General features: G+C 39.5%; 1 protein-coding gene across 10 annotated transcripts in view; it reads right to left on the bottom strand.

Moving 5' to 3' along the window:
* Window positions 1-21,076, bottom strand: part of KIF13A (kinesin family member 13A) — a 211,227-nt gene that overhangs the window by 114,473 nt on the left and 75,678 nt on the right. For all 10 annotated transcript variants that reach the window (XM_072814303.1, XM_072814305.1, XM_072814307.1 and 7 more), the window contains exon 3: window positions 12,237-12,249. In XM_072814303.1, coding sequence (XP_072670404.1) covers window positions 12,237-12,249 — 13 coding nt within the window. The remainder of the gene's footprint in view (window positions 1-12,236; window positions 12,250-21,076) is intronic.

Below are 21,076 nucleotides of genomic sequence, written 5' to 3'. Positions count from 1 at the left end.
TCCCACATAAGGCTCCCTGCATGGAGCCTGCTTCCCCCTCTGCCTGTGTCTCTGCCTCTCTCTGTGTGTCTCTCATGAATAAATAAATCTTTAAAAAAAAAAAAAAAAAGAGTCTGTTTTTGGTTTCCTTTTTTTGCTTTTGTTCTTTTGCCTCTTAAATTCCACATACAAGTGAAATAATGTAGTACTTGTCTTTCTCTGATTGACTTATTTCAATTAGCATAATACTCTCTAGATCCACCCATGTTGTTGGAAATGACAAGATTTCATTCTTTTTCATGGCTGGGTAATGTTCCACTGTGTGTGTGTGTGTGTGTGTGTGTGTGTGTGTACACACACCACTTCTTCTTTATCCATTCATCTATTGATGGACAAGTGGGCTCCTTGCATAATTTGGCTATTGTAAACAACGCTAAAATAACACAAGGTACATAGGTCCCTTTGAATTAGTGTTTCTGTATTCTTTGGGTAAATACCCAGTAGTAGGAATCACTGGATCATAGGGTAGCTCTATTTTTCACTCTTTGAGGCACCTGCACACTGTTTTTCAGGGTGGATATACTCCCATAAACAGTGCAAGAGTGTTCCTTTTTCTCCACATCCTCGCCAACACTTGTTCCTTGTGTTATCAAAAGATTTTAGCCATTCTTACTAGTGTGAGGTGACATCTCACTGTGGTTTTGATTTGCATTTCCCTGGTGATTAGTGTGACAACGTAACATTTTACACAAAAATTCTAAATGATTCTTCACACTAGACTGACAGCAGACTCTAAAACTGTATTTTATTTTTTGAGAGAGAGGGAGGGAGAGGGAGTGCATGTGGGGTAAGGAGGGGCAGAAGGAACCAGAGAATCTCAAGCAGACTCCATGCTGGGCCCAGAGTCCGACACTGGCCTTGATCTCACGACCCTGAGATTAAAACCTGAGCTGAAATCAAGAGTTGTATACTTAACTGAACTGAGGCACCCAGTTGCTGCCCTCTTTCCCAATATTTTATTTTTTTTTATTTTTTTTTTAATTTTTATTTATTTATGATAGTCACAGAGAGAGAGAGAGAGAGAGAGAGAGAGGCAGAGACACAGGCAGAGGGAGAAGCAGGCTCCATGCACCGGGAGCCCGACGTGGGATTCGATCCCAGGTCTCCAGGATCGCGCCCTGGGCCAAAGGCAGGCGCTAAACCGCTGCGCCACCCAGGGATCCCTTTCCCAATATTTTAATACGCAACCTCTTTTCCCTTATACTCCACAATCTAACCAGTTTGCATTTCCCAAGGCAACTGTGATATGGTAGTAAATATATTTTTGGTTTTCCTCCTTGGTTCCTGATACAGAGCTAAGTCTCTTGGAGTTTCTAAGTGATACGAGGACCTCTATGCCTGACACAGAATTTCTAAGTCCCTTGCAATTTTCCTAGTGATAGAAGCCTCTGTTGTTTTAAGTGAGGCAGCTCCTGGTAGACTCCTAGATAGCTTCACAGCGAGGGCTGGCTGCCAGAAAGAACAAGCTTTATTAGAAGCTTGGAACTTTCAACCCCACACCCCCCCAGTTCTCTGGGGAGAGGAGACAGGTTGGAGATTAGTTAATAATTGATCATGCCTGCATGATAAAACCTCCATTAAAACTGCTAAATAACAAGATTCAGAGAGCTTCCAGGTTTGGTGAATACATCCATGTGCCAGAAGGGTGACACACCCCAATTCCACAGGAACAGAAGCTTCTGTGCTTGGGACCTTTCCAAGACCTAGCCCTACATACCTCTTTATCTGGCTACTCAACTGTACCCTTTATAATAAACCAGCAAACCTAAGTAAATGTTTCCCTGAGTCTTGTAAGGCATTCTAGCAAAACTGAACCTGAGGAGGGTGTCCTGAGAAGCCTTGATGTGTAGCAAAGTCAGATGCAAGTACAGACAACCTGGGGACACACTACTTGTGATGACCATGCCTGAAGTGAGGACTGTTGTCTAGGACTGAGCCCTTAACCTTGCCATCTGGGCTAACTCTAGGCAGTTAGTGTCAACACTGAACTGCCTTATAGGATATCCAGTTGGTGTCCAAAGAGAATTAGAGAACCACTTATTGTGGAAATGTCACACAGCTGGATCAGTGTTGTGACTAGAGAAACAATTTTCCCTTAACATCAATTACTTTGTTTTTTCTGTTCCTCAAACACATCTTGATTCCTATCCCATATTCCTATCTTTTGAAACCATACCCATACATGAAGGTCCTCCTTGAGCCCCACTTGTAGTTATGAAGCCTTTCTTCCTCTGAAGTCATAAAATACTGAAATAGTCAATGATGTTTATCGTAATCTATTTTCTTCTTTTTTTTTTAAAGATTCTATTTATTTGTTCATGAGAGACAGAGAGAGGCAGAGACAAAGGCAGAGGGAGAAAAGCAGGCTCCCCGTGGGGAGCCTGATGTGAGACTCAATCCTAGGACGCTGGGATCACACCCTGAGCCAAAAGCAGACGCTCAACCACTGAGCCACCCAGGTGCCCCATATCATAATCTATTTTCTGTTACCTACAGGCCTGATAAGTTTAATCTTCCTTCCTCCATTTGGATTTCTCGAGAGCAGGGACCATGAGTTTAATCACCTCTTGAAGCCCACCACCTCCCCATATGAGACTTTTCACAAATATTCTCAATTAATATTTGTGAAATAAATGACTTTTGAATGGATAAGAAAAAAAATGATTCCTAGGAAAAATCACACAGCAGGAAGTCTAGGCTGTCACTAGTCAATACCCGTGAACCCAGATATAAAGGCAGAAATGTGCTGTGTGGCTGCTGAGGACTGGGATGTGTTACACATGTAGAAGGCACACCAGACATCGAAGACTTAGTATGAGAAAAAAATATAGAAGATAAATATTTTGGATACATCTGGTTAAATAGAAGACATTAAAAATTGATTTTATCTATTTTTTTAATGTACATCAGAAAACATTTTAAATTACATATGTGGCTCACATTATGTTTCTATTGGACAGCACTGTTTGTGGCCAAACACATGGCTGAAGATGGAATATCTTTTCTGAAGCCATCCCTTACATTTCTTCCTTCTTATTGCTTCCTATTATTTTGTTCATAAAACCCAACAAACAGAAAAGCTGCTTTACACCCATGTGGTGTAACAGATAGAAAGTACAGGCAATCAGAAGGCCTCGGATTGGAGCCAAGCTCTGTCACTGGATGGTTCTGGCCAAATTCATTCCTGAGCATCAATCTCCTCTTTGAATAAGCGGGTTTGAATAGTCTGAGTTCAGAAAGTTGCTCCAGGCCTGCAGTGCTCATTTGGCACATGGAAGGTGTTTAACAAATACTGAGAGAGAGGAGAAAACAGAAAAAGGAGGAAGAATTCACTTGTTTTTCTGTGTGTTTCAATGCAGCTCCTCAGGAGAGTAAGACACTTGTGCCAGATATGACAAAGCATGAGAAGCCAAGGTTCCTAGAATGTGCCAGACATTCTGAGGGCCAACAGGGAGAACTATAATCCACTTCTTTCTAAAGGCAACACTATTGGCTACTGTGATTGAGGACATTTTCCTGTCCTCCAGCAACAGAGCAAGCGTGACGGCCTAGATAGTGATTCTCCATACATGTGTGTCTTCTCCCCCTCTTTACCACCTCTTCCCAAAATCCAAAGGTTATGTGAAGGTGGCTGAACAAACAAGCAATTAATACCTCTAAGACAATATTCTGGACTCAAAAGTAATCACACTGATAAGGAAAAACACACCTACTTTCACACACTGAAAATTAGAAGACAAAGCCTCTTTACCTGTTTTTTGTTTTGTTTTGTTTTGTTTTAATGAGAAGGCATAAAGCAGGTGTCTCCATGTTTGTCTAAAAGCTTTTCTTTTTAAGGGAAATAGGACACACTCCTATAAACATTGCATAAGAGCTACTGGAGAAAGGATTAAAGGTATGTGCTCCGGACTATGCTAAAATTAATGTCTCTCAGTTCAGGAGTACATACTTACAAAATGTAACACTTGCTAAAGAGAAAAGTCCAGATACACAGCACAAGACAATTTATACAAACATAAATTTCCCTTTCCATCCCAACACGGGACATATATATGCTATATTTAAAAAAAAAATTTTGATCTTTTAAAAACCAGAGAAATATCTTCACCTTTTCCTTGCTTTAACACTAGGAAGAAAAAATAATAATAATAACTCTGAAGAACAAAAGAAACCTAATTTGGAAAGAAAAAGTATCTAAATATTCTCCTAGACACCACTACCAGCAGCAAGACCACATGTGAGCATCTGGTTTCCCTTAATTTTTATTGGTTCTTCCTCCTGTGTCCATTCTCCAGAGCATGGGGAGTCCCACAGGCCTAGTCTCTAAGCTCTCATGTCTTCTGTTCCTTTAATCTTCTGTTCCTTGACAACATAACAGATACCCCCTTCCTTCTACCTCTTTTCTCCTGCTCATAAGAACTTACCTGACCTTTCCAGGGCAAAGACTGCAAACCTTGCACAATCGCTAGGCATTGATATCAGTGCTCTGCCATCATTCCCAGTTTAACGCACTCTAAAATCCAACCCATCAACTTCTCCCTGCACCAAACCAGCTCTTTCTTCTCCTCCTGCTGGATTTTCAGTCACTCTGTTTCAAACTCCGGAGTCCTTTCTGACTCCCTTTGCTATATCATCTCCTATATGCTCTCAGCATCCAAGTCCTGGATACTGTATTTCATGATGTTCTGATAATTTGACGCTGCCTCTTCTCAGTTTCCTAGCACTGCATCACTGCAGGCCCTTATTACCTCTTTCCTGGCACATTTTATTGAATGCCATCTCTAGCTCTAGCTCTGCCCCCTCATCCAACCAAACACAATTTATTCTGTGTTCTGCTTTCACATTAACCTATTGAAACAGAGCCTTGACTAAGCCACTGTTTTGTTCAAGACAGGCAGGAGACAGAAACACTGAAGGTATCAAGGAACAACCCCGGCATCAAGGCCTTCCAAAGCTGGATTTGCATTCAACCTCTTTCTAGATGTGTCACCTAAGACTGCCCATCATGCCCAATTCTGTGCCTTATCATTCTATGAACACAGCTGATGCTCTTTTCTCTTGGCACATCCACCTACAATCAGATGACCAAATATACGTGGAGCTTTAATAAAAAGGTCTTGTGCATTTTTCACGAAGTACATCCCTAAGTATTTAATGTTTCTAAAGCTACTGTAAATTATTGGGCTTCTGTTACATTTTCTTTTCTTTTCTAAAGATTTTATTTATTTGTTCATGAGAGACAGAGAGAGAGAGAGAGAGAGAGAGAGGCAGAGACATAGGCAGAGAGAGAAGCAGGCTCCATGCAGGGAGCCCGATGTGGGACTCGATCCCAGGACTCCAGGATCACGCCCTGGGCTGAAGGCAGTCACTAAACCATCCAGGGATGGTTTACTGAGCCATCCAGGGATCCCCTACATTTTATTTTCTAATTGTTCATTGCTAGTATAGAAAAATACAATTTGTATTTTGATGTTTTTCCCGCCACCTTGCCATCTATAAGTTCTGGGAGCTTGTTGGGAGATTTCTTAATGTTTTCCAAGTATGTGACTGGAGTTATAAATAAAGATGCTTTTGCTTCCTCCTTTCCAATTTAAACATCTTCTATTTCTTTTTCTTGCCTTATTGCACTGGCAAAGAGCGCTAGTCAATGCTAAATGGAAGTGGCTAAAGTAATATATTTGCCTTACTCCCTATCTTAGGTGTAAAGTGGTCAGTCCTTTACCACTAATTATGATGACAGCTGTAGATTTTTAATGGATGCCATTTACTATATTAATGAGGTTTCTGCATCTCTGTAGCTTGAAGTTTGTATCATAAATAAGTGTTGACCTTTGTCAAATGTTCTTTTTCTATATCCACTGAGGTGATCATATCGTTTTTATTTCTTACATTATTTTTTTCATAATTAATAGACTATTTTGAAAGAAGTTTTAGGTGTAGAGAAAAACTGAGCAGATGGTGCAGAGATCCTATTTTGGTCTTTTTTGAGTGTCCCTCATCAGTTTCATCTATTAATAACTTGATTAGTGTGTTATATTTGTTATAATTATAACCAATTATAACCAATACTGATACATTATTAATAATTAACGTCCACTCCCCCTGGCAACCACTGATTGTTTTGGAGTTTTTTTCCTTTGAAGGCAACTAAGTTTTCACTGAATTTTAATTTGGATTTAAAGGGAATCTGGTATATGGTGAGTACTAAGTTAAAGACTGATACTATTAATAGTAACAATGGAAACAGCATTCTAAGAGTACAGTACCAGGGATGAATATAAAGACTATGAGACCTTTCCTGCACAACAGTTGGGTCAGAATAGTGCTAACTCAAATAAATATTCAGAATGACAGTCCCTCCCTTCTCCTAATCAGTACTTCTACCTTAGAACATTTCTTAGTAAAACGTGCAAAATCCTTATACATAATAGAAACAGTGCATATTGCAGGTAGGTAACTATCATTATTTACCATCATCACTTAATTAGACAAAATTTCAACAACTGCTCAAACTAACTATACAAAAAAATATTCCTCATAACCCAAATCAATGACAAGAGATCCATGTTGCTGGTGAGGTTTGTAAGATCTAATGGGTGCTTTCGGGTCAGGCTAGAAACAAGCATCCAGATTATGGACTAGCCAGGCATTTGGATCTTCTTGAGAATGCAATCAGGGTAGATAGTGTTCTCTGGCATAACCGTTAGCAAAGTGGCTCTATCCCAGTAAAAGGGAGTAAAATTTAGCTGGGCTCAAACCTTTCTTTCCGCTAAAGTGGTGAGTATCCTTCTGCTCCAGCAGATCTCTATTTCTTTCTTTCCTTTCCTCATTCATCCAACAGTTATTCTGTAGCTGCCATGTGCTATGGGTACTGTCCCAGGTACATCATAATTTTTATAATGTCTGTAGTTTAAGCCTTTTCCAGAATGTCACATAGTTAGAATCATAAAGTATATAGCCTTTTCAGATTGGCTTCTTTCACTTAGCAATATGCATTTCAAGTTCCTTCATGTTTTTTTCCATGGCTTGTTAATTCATATAGTCTTCTATACAGTCTTCCACTGTATGGAAATACCTCAGTTCATCCATTTATTTACTGAAGAACATCTTGGTTGTTTAGAGTTTTTGGCAATTATAAGTGAAGCTGCTGTAAACATTCATGTATAGCTTTTGTACAGACAAAATTTTTCAACTCATTTGGGTAAATACCTAGAAGCATGATTACATAGATATACGATAAAAAGATGATTAGCATTGAACAAAACTTTCGATCTGCCTTCTAAAGTGGCTATACCACTTTTCATTCTCACCAGCAATGAATGACAGTTCCTCCTGCTCCACATCCTCACCAGCTTTGGTATTATCAGATGTCTGGATTTTAGTTGTTCTAACAGGTATGCAGTGGCATCTCATTGTCATTTTAATGTACAATTCCCTAATGACACATGATGTTAACCATTTTTCATGTGTGTGTTTGCTATCTGATTCCCTTCCTTGGTGAGGTGTCTGTTCAGGTCTTTTGCCCATCTTTTAATTGAGTAGTTCATTGTCTTACTGTTGAATTTCAGAGTTTTAAAATATATTTTGGATAAGAGTCCTTTGCAAGATATGTTTTGCAAATATTTTCTCCCAATCTCTGGCTTTCTTTTCATTCTCTTCACAGTGCCTTTGCAAAAAGTTTTCTTTTACAGGTCACACTTTTGGAGTTGCATCTAAAACGTCATCAGCAACCCCAAGATCTTTTCGATTTCTCCTATGCTAACTTCTAGAAGTTTTACGATTTTGCACCTTATATTTAAGTTTATGATCCATATTGAGTTAATTCTTATGAAGAGTATAAAGTCCATATCTAAATTCATTCCTGTGCATGCCAATGTCCAGTTATCCCAGCACCTTGTCTCTTCTGCATTTCATTTTGACATTTCTGCTAGCCTACCTTCTAGTCATTTAATTCTTTCTTCAACTGGATCTAGTCTGCTGTTAAACCCTAACACAAAGTTCTTCATTTTGGTTGGGATTGTCAGGGTGAAAATTTCTACTTGGTTATTTTCCAAATCTGTTTTGTCACTTTTTATAATTTCTAGTCCTCTCCAACATTTTAAAGTCTTATCTTTTATCACCTCGAATATGATAAGCAGAGTTATTTTAAAGTTCATGCTTAAAAATGTGAACATCTGAAGCATCTGTAGGTCTATTTCTACTGTTTATTATTTTTGCTATTTCCTGTTCACATTGCCTTGTAATGTACCTCTTTATCTTTGTGTGCCAGACATTGTATTTTTTGAACGGCCTGTGGAATCTTTAGAGACTTGAGATAACAGGTAACATTTGCTTCTGCCAGATGCCTATAGGAACCTCCATTCTAGGTTCACTCTGATCCAATCTTAGTGCTTGCGATTTCCCGGATCACACAAAGAACTTAGAACCACACAGAAATCCATGTGAAGGTTAGTTTACTTCTGTTTCATCTTTATACCCCAGCCAAGGCTGGGTCTGAATCTATTCTGCCAACCCGAAGTATAAAGAGTTTACCAAGGATTCCATCTCTGGTAAAACTCTGAACTCCAATATTTTTGTCCTTTTAGGCTCTGCAGACCCCATGAGGCTGTCAGAAACACTACTCTGCCTGTAAGCTCCTCTATCTGAATGGTATACACCCCCAAAACCAGGCTCACTTCTCTAAGTTGCCACCATCTCTTGGATCTTGATTTGGTAATTCTTCACTAATTTTGTCTTTCTCCAGTGCTTTCAAGTATATTTTTTTAATTTTAGGTCCTAGCTGTCCTCAGATCTGCAGAAATCAGAATAGGACCCTTCATCCTATGACTTCTACAAGAATTTTGCCTGTTATGGCCTTTAACATACTTGATTTTATATTAAATTATTCCCTACCCCACCCCCATTAGAATGCTAGGATCAGGTCTCATTCATACAACATTCTGTCCCCTGCCCAGAACAATTATTTGTTAAAATGAACCAATCAGTCTTTGAGTATTTTGCTAATTATTCATGTCAAAATTTCATTGTTTTATTTTTTTTTGTTTTTCTTTCCAAATTTTTATTTAAATTCTAGGTAATTAACATATAACATAGTATTGGTTTCAGGAGTAGAATTGGCGGATTCATCTCTTGGGTTTTTTTAAAATTTTTATTTATTTATGATACACAGAGAGAGAGAGGCAGAGACATAGGCAGAGGGAGAAGCAGGCTCCATGCACTGGGAGCCCGACGTGGGATTCGATCCCGGATCTCCAGGATCGCGCCCTGGGCCAAAGGCAGGCGCTAAACCGCTGCGCCACCCAGGGATCCCGAGTGATTCATCTCTTACATATAAAACCCAGTGCTGGGCAGCCCCGGTGGTTTAGCAGTTTAGCGCCACCTTCAGCCCAGGGCATGATCCTGGAGACCCAGGATCAAGTCCCATGTAAGGCTCCCTGCACGGAGCCTGCTTCTCCCTCTGCCTGCCTGCTTGTCTGTCTGTCTCTGTGTGTCTCTAATAAAAAAAAAAAAAAAAAAAAAAAAAAACAGTGCTCATTATAACAAGTGCCCTCAATGCCCATCCCCCATTTAGCCCATCCCCCACCCACATCCCTCCATCAACCCTCTGTTCTCTATCACTGAGTATCTTATGGTTTGCTTCCCTCTCTTTTTTTCCCCTTACCATATGTTCATCTGTTTTGTTTCCTAAATTCCACATGAGTGAAATCAAATGGTATTTATCTTTCTATGACTTATTTTGCTTCACGCAATACTCTCTAGCTCCATCCACGCTGTTGCAAATGGCAAGATTTCATTCTTTATGATGGGTAATATTCTGTTGTATATGTACACCACATCTTCTTTATCCTTTCATCAGTTGATGGACACTTGGGTTCTTTCCATAGTTCAGTTATTGTTGATAATGCTGCTATAAACAGCAGGGTCCATATACCCACTGAATATGTATTTTTTACCATTTGGCTAAATATATAATGGTGCAATTGCTGGGTCATAGGGTAGTCTATTTTTAACTTTTTGAGGAACCTCCATATTGTTTTCGAGAGTGACTGCACCAAGTTGCATTCCCACCAACAGTGCAAGAGGGTTCCCCTTTTTCCACATCCTCACCAACATCTATTATTCTTGTATTGTTAATTTAGCCATTCTGACAGGTGTGAGGTGGTATCTCATTATGGTTTTGATTTGTACTTCTCTGATGATCAGTGATGTTGAGCATCTTTTCATGCATCTGTTAGCCATCTGGATGTCTTTCTGGGTATCTTCTTTGAAAAACGCCTATTCATTTCCTCTGCCCATTTCTTACCTGGACTATTTGTTTTTTGGGTATTGAGTTTGAGAAGTTCTTTGTAGATTTATCAGATATGTCATTTGCAAAAAAAATCGAATTGTTCTAAATCAATAAAATTTTATGTAATCATCAAAAACACTTTTTCCTTTCCTGTTTGCTATCAATGTTACAATTTCTGCAAGAAAAGACCTTATTTATTTTAATGTCTTTTTTCAAAATACGACTCTATTGGGTCACTTATTTAATTTCAAGATGATCTTTATACTTCTCAGGTGTCGTAAGGTGCCTTACGACATGTATGTGTGTGTGTGTGTATATATATAAGTATATATGTATATATATAAAAGCGGTAATTTCACAAGGATTTTATTTTGAAAATCTCATGATACTTCTTAGGAACTATCAATAGAACACTTAGGGAAACCACTAAGCTCTATATACTGAGTAGAAAGGAAATTTTTGTGTATGAAGAATTAGTGATTCTTTAAAACTGTATTTTTGTGCCTTTTTGTAATTTTAGTGCTCCTCCTTCACTAAGGAACCATATGTGGAATTGATTAGGATCTCATTGCCTTTTTCTGTGGGGCAAGAATTAAATGTATCACAAGGTGGACAGTTTGTTCTGAAACCTCCAGGACTTACAGTAAGAGAAGGAAGAACTACTTAGGGGAACTCACATTTTTCTGAGTAACAGAGACACTTTTTTGGTTGTAGCTCTTGGGGGACTATATGTCCACATCAGTAAGTACTCAAGGAGAACGTCTGATTCCTCAGAGTTGGCCAGATGCCAGTGCTTACATTTCTATAACATCTTTTATTTCCTCTTTCTTAAAAGAGCTCATAGTATGTGCTCCATATGTACCTTCCTTGCTGGAGTTGAAACTCTTCATGCCAAGGACAATTCCTTTATCGCCCCCAATAAACATAAAGGATGACATTCAGCGTTTGGGTGGGTTTCCATTTCTAAAAGCTAAGTTAGAGTTTCCTTCATACCCCCAGAGGCACATAAGCCAAATTTATTATAGATTCCTTACCCTCCCCAGCATGTCTTATATTCTAACCATATAATGGTGGAGGTTGGGGGGTGAGGGGGGGAGTGGTTATCCTGTCTTGATTCCATCTCAAAGCTATAACCAGCATTATTGGTCAGGGAGTGGTTGAACTTCTCCTTCCTTTTGGCACTAGGTGTCCCTTTGGTACACAATAAAATACTCACTGGTAACAAAATCAGCCTTCAATTATTCAGGAGTTGGTCATTCAGATCCCTTCCTTCTCATATTCTTTTTCCCCCACCTAGCCTCTAACTTACGGGTTACTCACTGGTGAACATGCCATTGAAGACTGGCCAGAGCAAGAACAACTCTAGTCAGTGGAGTCTGGAAGGGGCAAGAAACTCCAATGGAGCACACAGAGTTGGTGGGTGGCTAAAACACTATCTGAAAGTGGAGAATTTTCCCAATCCTATTAACTATTCTTGGTAGGATACAGAAAAGATTATCATCCAGTCAATCATCATTCTATGATGTCACCAGTTTGGTCTATTTTCTAGGTAGTGATACTCTATAGTCCCAGCTTCTCCACTTACCCAATGTGCAAAATAACACACTATTTCACTCTCTGAGCCTCATTTCATCATCAATAAAACAGAAACAGTAAGCTGACAGATTTGCTCTGAGGACCAGAGCATTAATTCCAAGAATGAGATAATGTATGTAAGTGCTTTGTGAATGTAGAGGAGCATTCTAATTTTATGTCATTACACACATAGTTTTTTTCATGGTTTAAGTTTTAATTAGAATGCTGATTTTTCTTCCAATAGGAGAGGTGTTCCACATGGGTTACTGTGATGGATGAAGTCCTGGACATTTGTGCACTTAGTATGCATGCCAAATTCTGCATCACTGCTTACCTTGGGAGGTTTCCTTAATGATGGAAACAAAAATTCAGCAGCAGAAGTAGAAAGGGTTGTCAACACAGCAGCCACATCAGAGGGAAGCAATGAAAGAGAAAAAACATAAGGGAAACTCAGCATCTTGATAACATGATCTGAAAGATACTCTACAAAGATGAGAAGCCAAATTCACTTCACTGCCTGAAGTGATAACCTATTATATTTTGTGTGAGTGTGAAAAAGTATTACATTTGTTCAATGGGGTGCCTGGGTGGTACAGTTGGTTAGGCGTCTGACTCTTGGTTTCAGCTCAGGTCATGATCTCAGGGTCACGGGATCAAGACATGAGATTGGCTCCACACTCAGCGGAGAGTCTGCTGGAGATTCTCTCTCTCTCCCTCTCCCCCGCCACCCCCCACCAAATGATTAAATAAATCTTTAAAATAAATAAATAAAAGCCATGGTTCTCAACAATTTTCACATATTTCAACACTGAAGAGAAATTTAAGAAATTTATGCCTTCCCCCCCAATCACCAGCCACACACGCACTTTTTTAAACTTTCACTTTTGCATGTTGATATCTCAAAAATGACTGAAATTGCCACCTGGAGGAAAACTCTAAAAAGCAAACAGTTTTCAGAGTAACAAGCCAGTAGGCTGACCGGCTGGCTCTGCATATGTTTTCCATGTATATAAAATTAAAGAGCTGAACTATGATTTTTATATAATGCGATCCTATGGTGGTTCGGCACCTTCTTGATGTGGTTGTTTTTAACCAACCTCCAGTATCATCCATTCATAAATCGTGAAATTACTGTTAAATAGAAATGAGGGAATTTTTCCTGTGGCTTTATTCCTTCTTCATGAGGAATAAAATCTGGAGAAAAACAAAATGGATTTTCCAGGGCAGAGGGCATGAAAATCAAAAGGTAGAGGCAAAAATAGCACAGTGACCTTTCTCCAGCTTTGCGCCCAACACTTGGCAAGGAGCTCTGAGGGCCCTAGATAAAACCCAGAGCTCAGTAGCAAGAGAAGAATGTCCATTGATTTTTTGATTCCAAAAGCAGGTAGACAACTTGAATGTTTTAAATGTAGGGGAAGAAAACTATGACATTCCTATAATGATCATGCTGAAATACCATCTTCTTGAAATTGTATGACTGAGCTAAAAGGATCCCTTAGGTCATTACCTCAGACAGGCACAATGAGAATGTGATTTTTGTTAATCTTCAGGTTTTATTTATTTATTTAAAAGATTTTATTTATTTATTTGACATAGACAGAGAAAGAAGTGAGAGCACAAGCAGGGGGAGAGGCAGGCAGAGGGAGAGGGAGAAGGCTCAGCAGGGAGCCTGACATGGGACTCCATCCCAGGACCCTGAGACCATAACCTGAGCCAAAGGCAGATGCTTCACTGAGCCACCCAGGTGCCCCGATCTTCAGGTTTTAGAGGGAAAGCCTCTCTAGAAAAACTGGTATCTCTGGCTGCCATCAAATAAGTCTCAACATTCTGTCTACCCTTTCAAACAGGATAAACATTTATGAATGTTAGAATAAAAATGCATGACTGCTTTTAATTCTAACAAAGCAACAGAGCTTTGTGCATAAACTTTGGAGATTTCTGCCAAGAAACTTTCCTTAAGTGGAACACTGCTCTGGAGGGCATCAGTTCCGAGCAGGTACAACAATAATAAAAACACTGTGCACAGTACTTTTGACTAAACTTTCTCTTATTTTAGTTGCTTTACTTTTTAAAAGCCATTTAAATCACTGCTTTATTTAACAAAGGACAGAGAAGCGACTTGGGAGATCATAAGGCAATCAGATGAGACAGCATGGACCAAGTTAATAAAATAAACATTTCACATTAAGGCTACAATGAGCCAAGCAACCTAATGGGGGTAGAACGTGCTAACAGGAATCACAGGGATCTCTCCAGAGTTTTCGTGTGCTCCCTTTATGCCGCAACTGTATAAATGATCAGCAGCACCAGCAAAGAACAAATGCTGGTTTGTAACCAGTAGTATATTTATCTCCTGAGTTGTCTAACAATAAAGCTATTCTATCTTCAGTGATGTTCCAGTGTGGCTTTCTTTATTTGTCTTAAGCAACCAATCTTATTTCAGCGTTATAAATATTATTAAAAATATACACCTTTCACTTAGAGAGACAGCACATAATATGGGAATGGCAACATGCTTCTGCTACCTTTTTCTCTGTTTCTCAGGACTGCTGAAGAATAAATAGAGGGGTTGATTGAGCCTGGATGGCTCAATCAGTTAAGCATCTGACTCTTTTTTCAGCGCAGGTCATGATCTCAGGGTTGTGAGATTGAGCCCCATGTCAGGCTCCACGCTGGGCGAGGAGCCTGTGTAGGACTCTCTCTCTCCCCTTCCCTCTGCCCCTCCTCCCCTCTTCTCCCGCTCTTTAAAAAAAAAAAAAAAAAAAAAAAGAATAAATGGAAACTAGGAAGCATGGGTAAAAGGGAAGTCACTAAATGGACCTGATGCTATCCAAATTTACTCATCATTTAGTTTAGAACAAAGATCCTTACTAAAGAAGGAAAAGTAAGTCACTCCATGTGCTACAACTGTACTTCATAATTGGTAAATCTTTCTTAAAATTTAAATTAAGAGTCCAGCAATGAAGTCATCCTAATTCAGAACCATGATTTACTATCCCAGCCCCCAGAGGCTACATGACATTCTCTGGTAGTCGTGAAGAAAAATGTTTCCAATATGAGTAATACTTATACTATAACTAACTATAGTATGTTATCCCTTGAAAAAAATTAGTATGAAATGACACTGTAAAGATAAAAGCTTTCATACATGTATATGAAAAAGGATGAATAATATCAATCATGTATCACAAATATACTCAATATTAATATTTTTAAATTAAGGCCTCATTGATTTTATCAGTAAAGTCATCTCAACAAAGAGTTTCATCTAACTCTCAGTAAGGTCCAGCCTATGGCAGATCCCGGCATGGCTCAGAAAGAGGAAACATCCTTGGCCAAGCAAACATTCAATTAACTATAAAGAACATCCCCCTGCAAACAGACCCCACTGACCCACAGAGAGACTTGGCTGCTGACTTATCAGAGAGTGGAGCATTCTGTGGACACTCAGAGAAAGGAAGGTATGTGTACCAACCACTACTCTCCACTTCCCATCTCATTCAGCTTCAAAATAAGTCCCTGTTTTAAAAACCCTGTAATCCAGGATCCCTGGGTGGCACAGTGGTTTGGCGCCTGCCTTTGGCCCAGGGCGCGATCCTGGAGACCCGGGATCGAATCCCACGTCGGGCTCCCAGTGCATGGAGCCTGCTTCTCCCTCTGCCTATGTCTCTACCTCTCTCTCTCTCTCTCTCTGTGACTATCATAAATAAAAAAAAATAAAAAATCCTGTAATCCTCTATAAGTTATGATGGGGTGTGTGTGTGTGTGTGTGTGTGTATGTCTTCCAAAGAAATAAAGCAAACACAATTTGGCATTTTAGAAGCCAACAAGGTTGTGTTTCTAGATCCTAGGATTTGGAGAGAAAATAAGGACGTACACGTTGCGCTGGCGCTCAAGTGCCCTCAATAAATGTTAGCCATGATGTTTATGGTCCTGTGCATGCTAGGTCACCCGAGGATCACATCCAAAACTTAAACACTAAAACAAAATAGAATGAGGGGGTTGGACTAGAACGTCTCCAATCTCTTCCTACTCAGGAACTGTTTCACAGTAATATATGATGTTAGAAACGCTGGTAGGAATTATTTGAGCCATTTTGTAATTTTGTACAGTCCATGAAGAAGGAAGTTATTTTTAAATCAAATGTACAATTTTCAGTAAGTGTATCATTTCAAAATTTTCCCTAACATTTATTACATGTGAAAAGAAATTTTGACTTCTGCCCATTTTCCAAAAGAAAGAAAGAAAGAAAGAAGAAAGGAGAAAGAAAGAAAGAAAGAAAGAAAGAAAGAAAGAAAGAAAGAAAGAAAGAAAGAAAGAAAGAAAGAAAGAAAAAAGAAAGAGTAGTAGTTGTACATGGATGGTAGCTCTATTCTACAAAACACTAAAGCTGCCTTTCTCTCTCAGGATAAGCAAGTCTGTGGATCCCTTTAAGGTCACCGATATCAGGTATATTCAACACACAACCCCTGTCATTTCCATGCCTTTATGCCATTTCTGTCTCCCCGGTCTGCCAGACCAAATTTTCCTACTCTCCAAGACATAGATCAAAGCTCAGGTCAACTACTTCAATTTCTCGAGTGTTGTTTTGAGAACACCTTGCCTTTACCATCACTGGTAGGACCCCCCCCACACACACACAGCCAGGATCTCTATGGTTGACAAAACAACTTAGCACTTACAAGCACACACAAAGTCCTGTAGCCTTCAGTAATTCTATCTTTGAATCTCATGTATCCTTAAAATTTAAACTCCCTGAAAGGAGAGGTCATGCCATACATGCTACTTCTGTGACCTCCACCCACAATCCCACAGTCATGCAGAACTGAAAGCATTACAAGAACTCAGAACTAATTTTTTACATTAGTGAGTTAAACATAATCCAGATGTGAAGATTTTCTTCAATTACCACCACAATCCCAAAATTTGGGCGCAAGACTGCTTGCATTTAATAGTAATGAGGACTTTAGAGATTGTTAGCAAATGGAGACTTTTCAATGACTTATTTAAAAATAGCTATTTCTCTAGACCAGCATTTCATATTGAGAAGTTCAAATGGATGTTAACAAGGGTTAAACCCTCAAAGGTTTCAGAGGTCAACTAAGTTCAGAACGGTATTTTGGTAAGACTACAAGAGATACACACACAGGGAAATAGGACTGTAAAAATAAGGTGGACCTATACTGGGCCAGGTCTTGAAATGAGGAATTGGTACTTAATTTAGTAGCTACTCCAGACATGGGAAGTTTAACAAACAAGTGAAATAAAGCAGTATAAACAGCATATCACCACAATAACCCTAGAGAGCTGTAGATATTTCCCCATACCTCATATTGGAAGATTTATGGGACAAGGAGTCTTCTGTCCATTTCTTGCACCTTATCAATTATCGTTAGCTACTCAGAAGTTAGATGGCCAAAGACCTCAATGTGCATGAATCCTAACACGAGTCAATGCTACAAGAGACATGATGGATCAGTGTCTTTTTTTTTCTTTTTCAGTGTCTTCTTCTGAAACAGGAATTTCTCTTCCATGTGTTAACTACTTTATTGATTTAATGTTGGAGATTGCCACAACTTATATCTGAAAGATGTACAGATATATGACATCGGACTCCTGGAGATTAGTCCAAGGACATGTATTTCATGAAGTCCCTGATCACCATTTCCACTTTCACATAGGGAAGAAAGCACTGAGCTGCCTAAATTGTCCAAGTACTCTGTTAACCAACAAATATTTATTGAGTACCAATTCCTATGCTGCAAAATATAGGTGCTTTGAGGGATATCCAGGGGAATGAGGGATGCTCTCTAATCCCAAGAGGCTAATACTTTGTGAGAGAGACAGATACACATGCGTATAAGTGACTCTGAGTGGACTGTAATTAAGTGTCACAGCACAGATAGAAACAAAGCTCTATTCTGTCAACAAATATTTAACATCCACTGTGTGCTACTTTGTTGTAGTATAAAAATAAATTAGATATGTTGTCTTTCAAACAGTAAACAGAATTTATATACACATATTACAATATGATGTGATATGCACAGGAACAGCCCCAAAAGGTGAGATCAGTTGAAAAAGAGGGGAAGGGTCTCAGAAGAGAAAACCCCTAAGGAGAATTTAGAAGGCAAAAAGAGTCACCAGTCTGACATGGCAAAGCAATGGCATCCCAATAGGGGCAACTGTCTGTGCAAAAAAAGTATCAGAGCATACATCCCAAGTGAAGACCAGAGGATTATAAGATTATTCTGTTGTCAAGTTTAGCAATTTGGCCACAGAAACAGAGATGCTGGGTCATAGGATGATACAGGATTGGGGTTTTGTCAAATAGGTGGGTAGAAAGGCTCCTCTTCAACCAGGATTTATTGACTACAGCTTGAAGTTTTTATGCCTGCGTACGAACAAGTTAATATATCCAAAAATTTAAAACATATAACAAGGACATCTACAAATTATAAAAGCAGAAAGGGCTACGTATGCACTTTGAAGAGCCTATTACAAGAAGGCTTATTACAAACTATTACAAGAAGAATGTAAATGTCAAAAACATTAAATTCCATGACAAAGGCTGGTTTGAAAACTTTAAAAACAAGTTAGGAGATTATAAAGCTCACAGCAAGCTACAGAAAAATTTTTAGAACACACAAAGAAGTCGATTCATTCAAGGGAAGCATTATCTATCAGAGCAGTATTCTAGTTTGCTATGAAAGAGCAGGTCTTCTAGAATCTATTGGGTTTAAGATACATAATTAATGTCATTTTTCAGTTGTGTTTCTCTTAATCCCCTACCCCTATAAGACTTTGATCTTGCCACCTATGGACTTTGCTAACTGTGGTGCTTTTCAAGAACACAAATCCTAGCGGTGGGTGAAAGGCTGATATGGTTCAGCGGGATGACCCAATAGGGCCCAGGTTGAGTAGAGAAGGATGTGAAAAGTCAGGAGGCAGACAATAGACTAGGAGAAAATGGAAAGATGAGAAACTCATGGCCTGGATAAAATTAAAGGGCAACGATGCTGGTGTGGTGGAAAGAGAAGATGTGACAGTCAATGCGCAAGATACAGTATTTCAGAAGTAGAATGTTTCAGGGTGTTCTAAACTCTGACTTGGTCATAGTTTCACACACCTGTGAAATGGAATGGCCCTTACAAGGGTGTCTGGCGGGATTAACTGATACACCATGCGACTCGATCTTGGGGTCGTGCGTTCAAGCCCCATCTTGGGTGAAGAGTTTACTTAAAAAAAAAAACAAACAAACAAACAAGCTACCCTTTACTGAATTCTAACTATGTACCAGATATGTTTCTATTATTTCCACTTAATTTAACTCATTTAACATACCTGATAACCCTGTAAGGCTCTCTTTATCATTTTTCAGATAAAAAAATACCAAGGTACAAGTACAACAATGGCATGACTTGCTCAAAGTCACACAACTGGCAGCAGTGCCATTAGATTCAAATCTGGGCAGTTTCTAGCTGTATACCCCAAGTCTACTCCCCAACACACACATTCCAAACAGCTAGAGTATTGCGTCTCTTGAGTCTGGAAGAATTCAGTGAAAGCTCTGTAAGCTTAGGGCACTGGCTGGCAATCCATGTAGGTGCTGGTAATGTGAAATGTCCATCTCAAAGAGATGATCCATGTGGTTAATGGCATCAATTACTGCTCCGACTGTGCCAAGGCCTTTCATAAAAATATAGGAGAATCTCAAAGGAGAAATGGCTTTAGTGTACAAGAAAGGAGTGGCAGTAGAAGGCTGCAAACTACCACTTCCCTCAGGACGGCAGAAAATTGAGCACTTCTGGATTAGGCTATCAATAAAGCCACAAAAAGTGCATGTAGATGCACTGGGAGCAAATCTTAGGCAGGGAACAGCCAAAACAAAATTGGAGAGCACACGATATGTTCAGGAAGTAGCAGGTGGACAGAGGTATTTGAAAGCAAAAAAAGAGAAATAATACATAACAACTCAAGTGCATGGAGCACTGGACACCATGCTGACTTTGACTTTTTCCAGAAGCAACTGCCATAGACGGTTTGTGCAATGAGAATAACACAGTCAGATGTGTTTTAGGAAGGGGGAGGGAGGGAGGCCGGCCACATGATCTACAGGGTCAGCAGAGAGATACGAACTCGAAGGGGCACCAATCACCACAAAGTTGGCACCACTGCAAAGACAAGAGAATGGAGAGGACAAAAGACATTTATTTTGAAGGAGGAATCTGTTAGACCTGCTGACTGGGGCAGCCCTGGTGGCCCAGCGGTTTGGTGCTGCCTGCAGCCCAGGGTGTGATCCTGGAGACCGGGGATCGAGTCCCACGTCGGGCTCCCTGCATGGAGCCTGCTTCTCCCTCTGCCTGTGTCTCTGCCTCTCTCTCTTTCTCTTTCTCTCTCTCTCTCTCTGTGTGTCTGTCATGAATAAATAAATAAAATCTTAAAAGAGAAAAAAAAAAAAAAAAGACCTGCTGACTGGCATGGCCCACCCGCCCAGCCTCCCGACCATGACCAGCCTCCCCACCATGACGGCAAGGATGGAGACACTGCTGGGGACTGTAGAGTGAGTGCACACGGTCCTTCCATCTCAGATCTTAAGGCAGATCTGATGAGAAGCATGGAGGCTAAGACAGCTTTAATTATCTTAGTGTTTAGTATGTTGTGAGTTTAAAATTTTAATTCCAAATGCATTTGTAATAAAATCCCAATAATCCAAATATTCCTTTACAAAGAACTGCTTTATTTATTTATTTTTTTTTAATTTAAATTCAATTTGCCAACATATAGTACAACACCCAGTGCTCATACAATCAAGTGCCCTCCTTAGTGCCCATCACCAAGTGAACTGCATCATTTTAAAAATTATCAGTCCACTTAACCTGCTTTTATTTGCAATAAAACTCAAAAAGAAAAACAATTAATATTGTATTGGAATGGAAAAACTTATGGTTTGAATTTTTCTTTTTGGTATATTTGCACTATATCCTTCTAGCATGACTACATGGAATTTCTTTGTTTTGTTTTTGTTTTTGTTTTTGTTTTTAAGATTCTATTTTTGGGGGACACCTGGGTGGCTCAGCAGTTGAGAGCCTACCTTTGGCCCAGGGCATGATCCCAGGATCCAAGATCAAGTCCCACATCGGGCTCCTTGCAGGGAGCCTACTTCTCCCTCAG

The sequence above is a fragment of the Canis lupus genome, chromosome 37 (assembly GCF_048164855.1).
Source record: "Canis lupus baileyi chromosome 37, mCanLup2.hap1, whole genome shotgun sequence".
Taxonomy (NCBI): domain Eukaryota; kingdom Metazoa; phylum Chordata; class Mammalia; order Carnivora; family Canidae; genus Canis; species Canis lupus.
The sequence above is the reverse complement of the archived record's forward strand: the minus strand, read 5'-3'. Positions and strand labels throughout refer to the sequence as shown.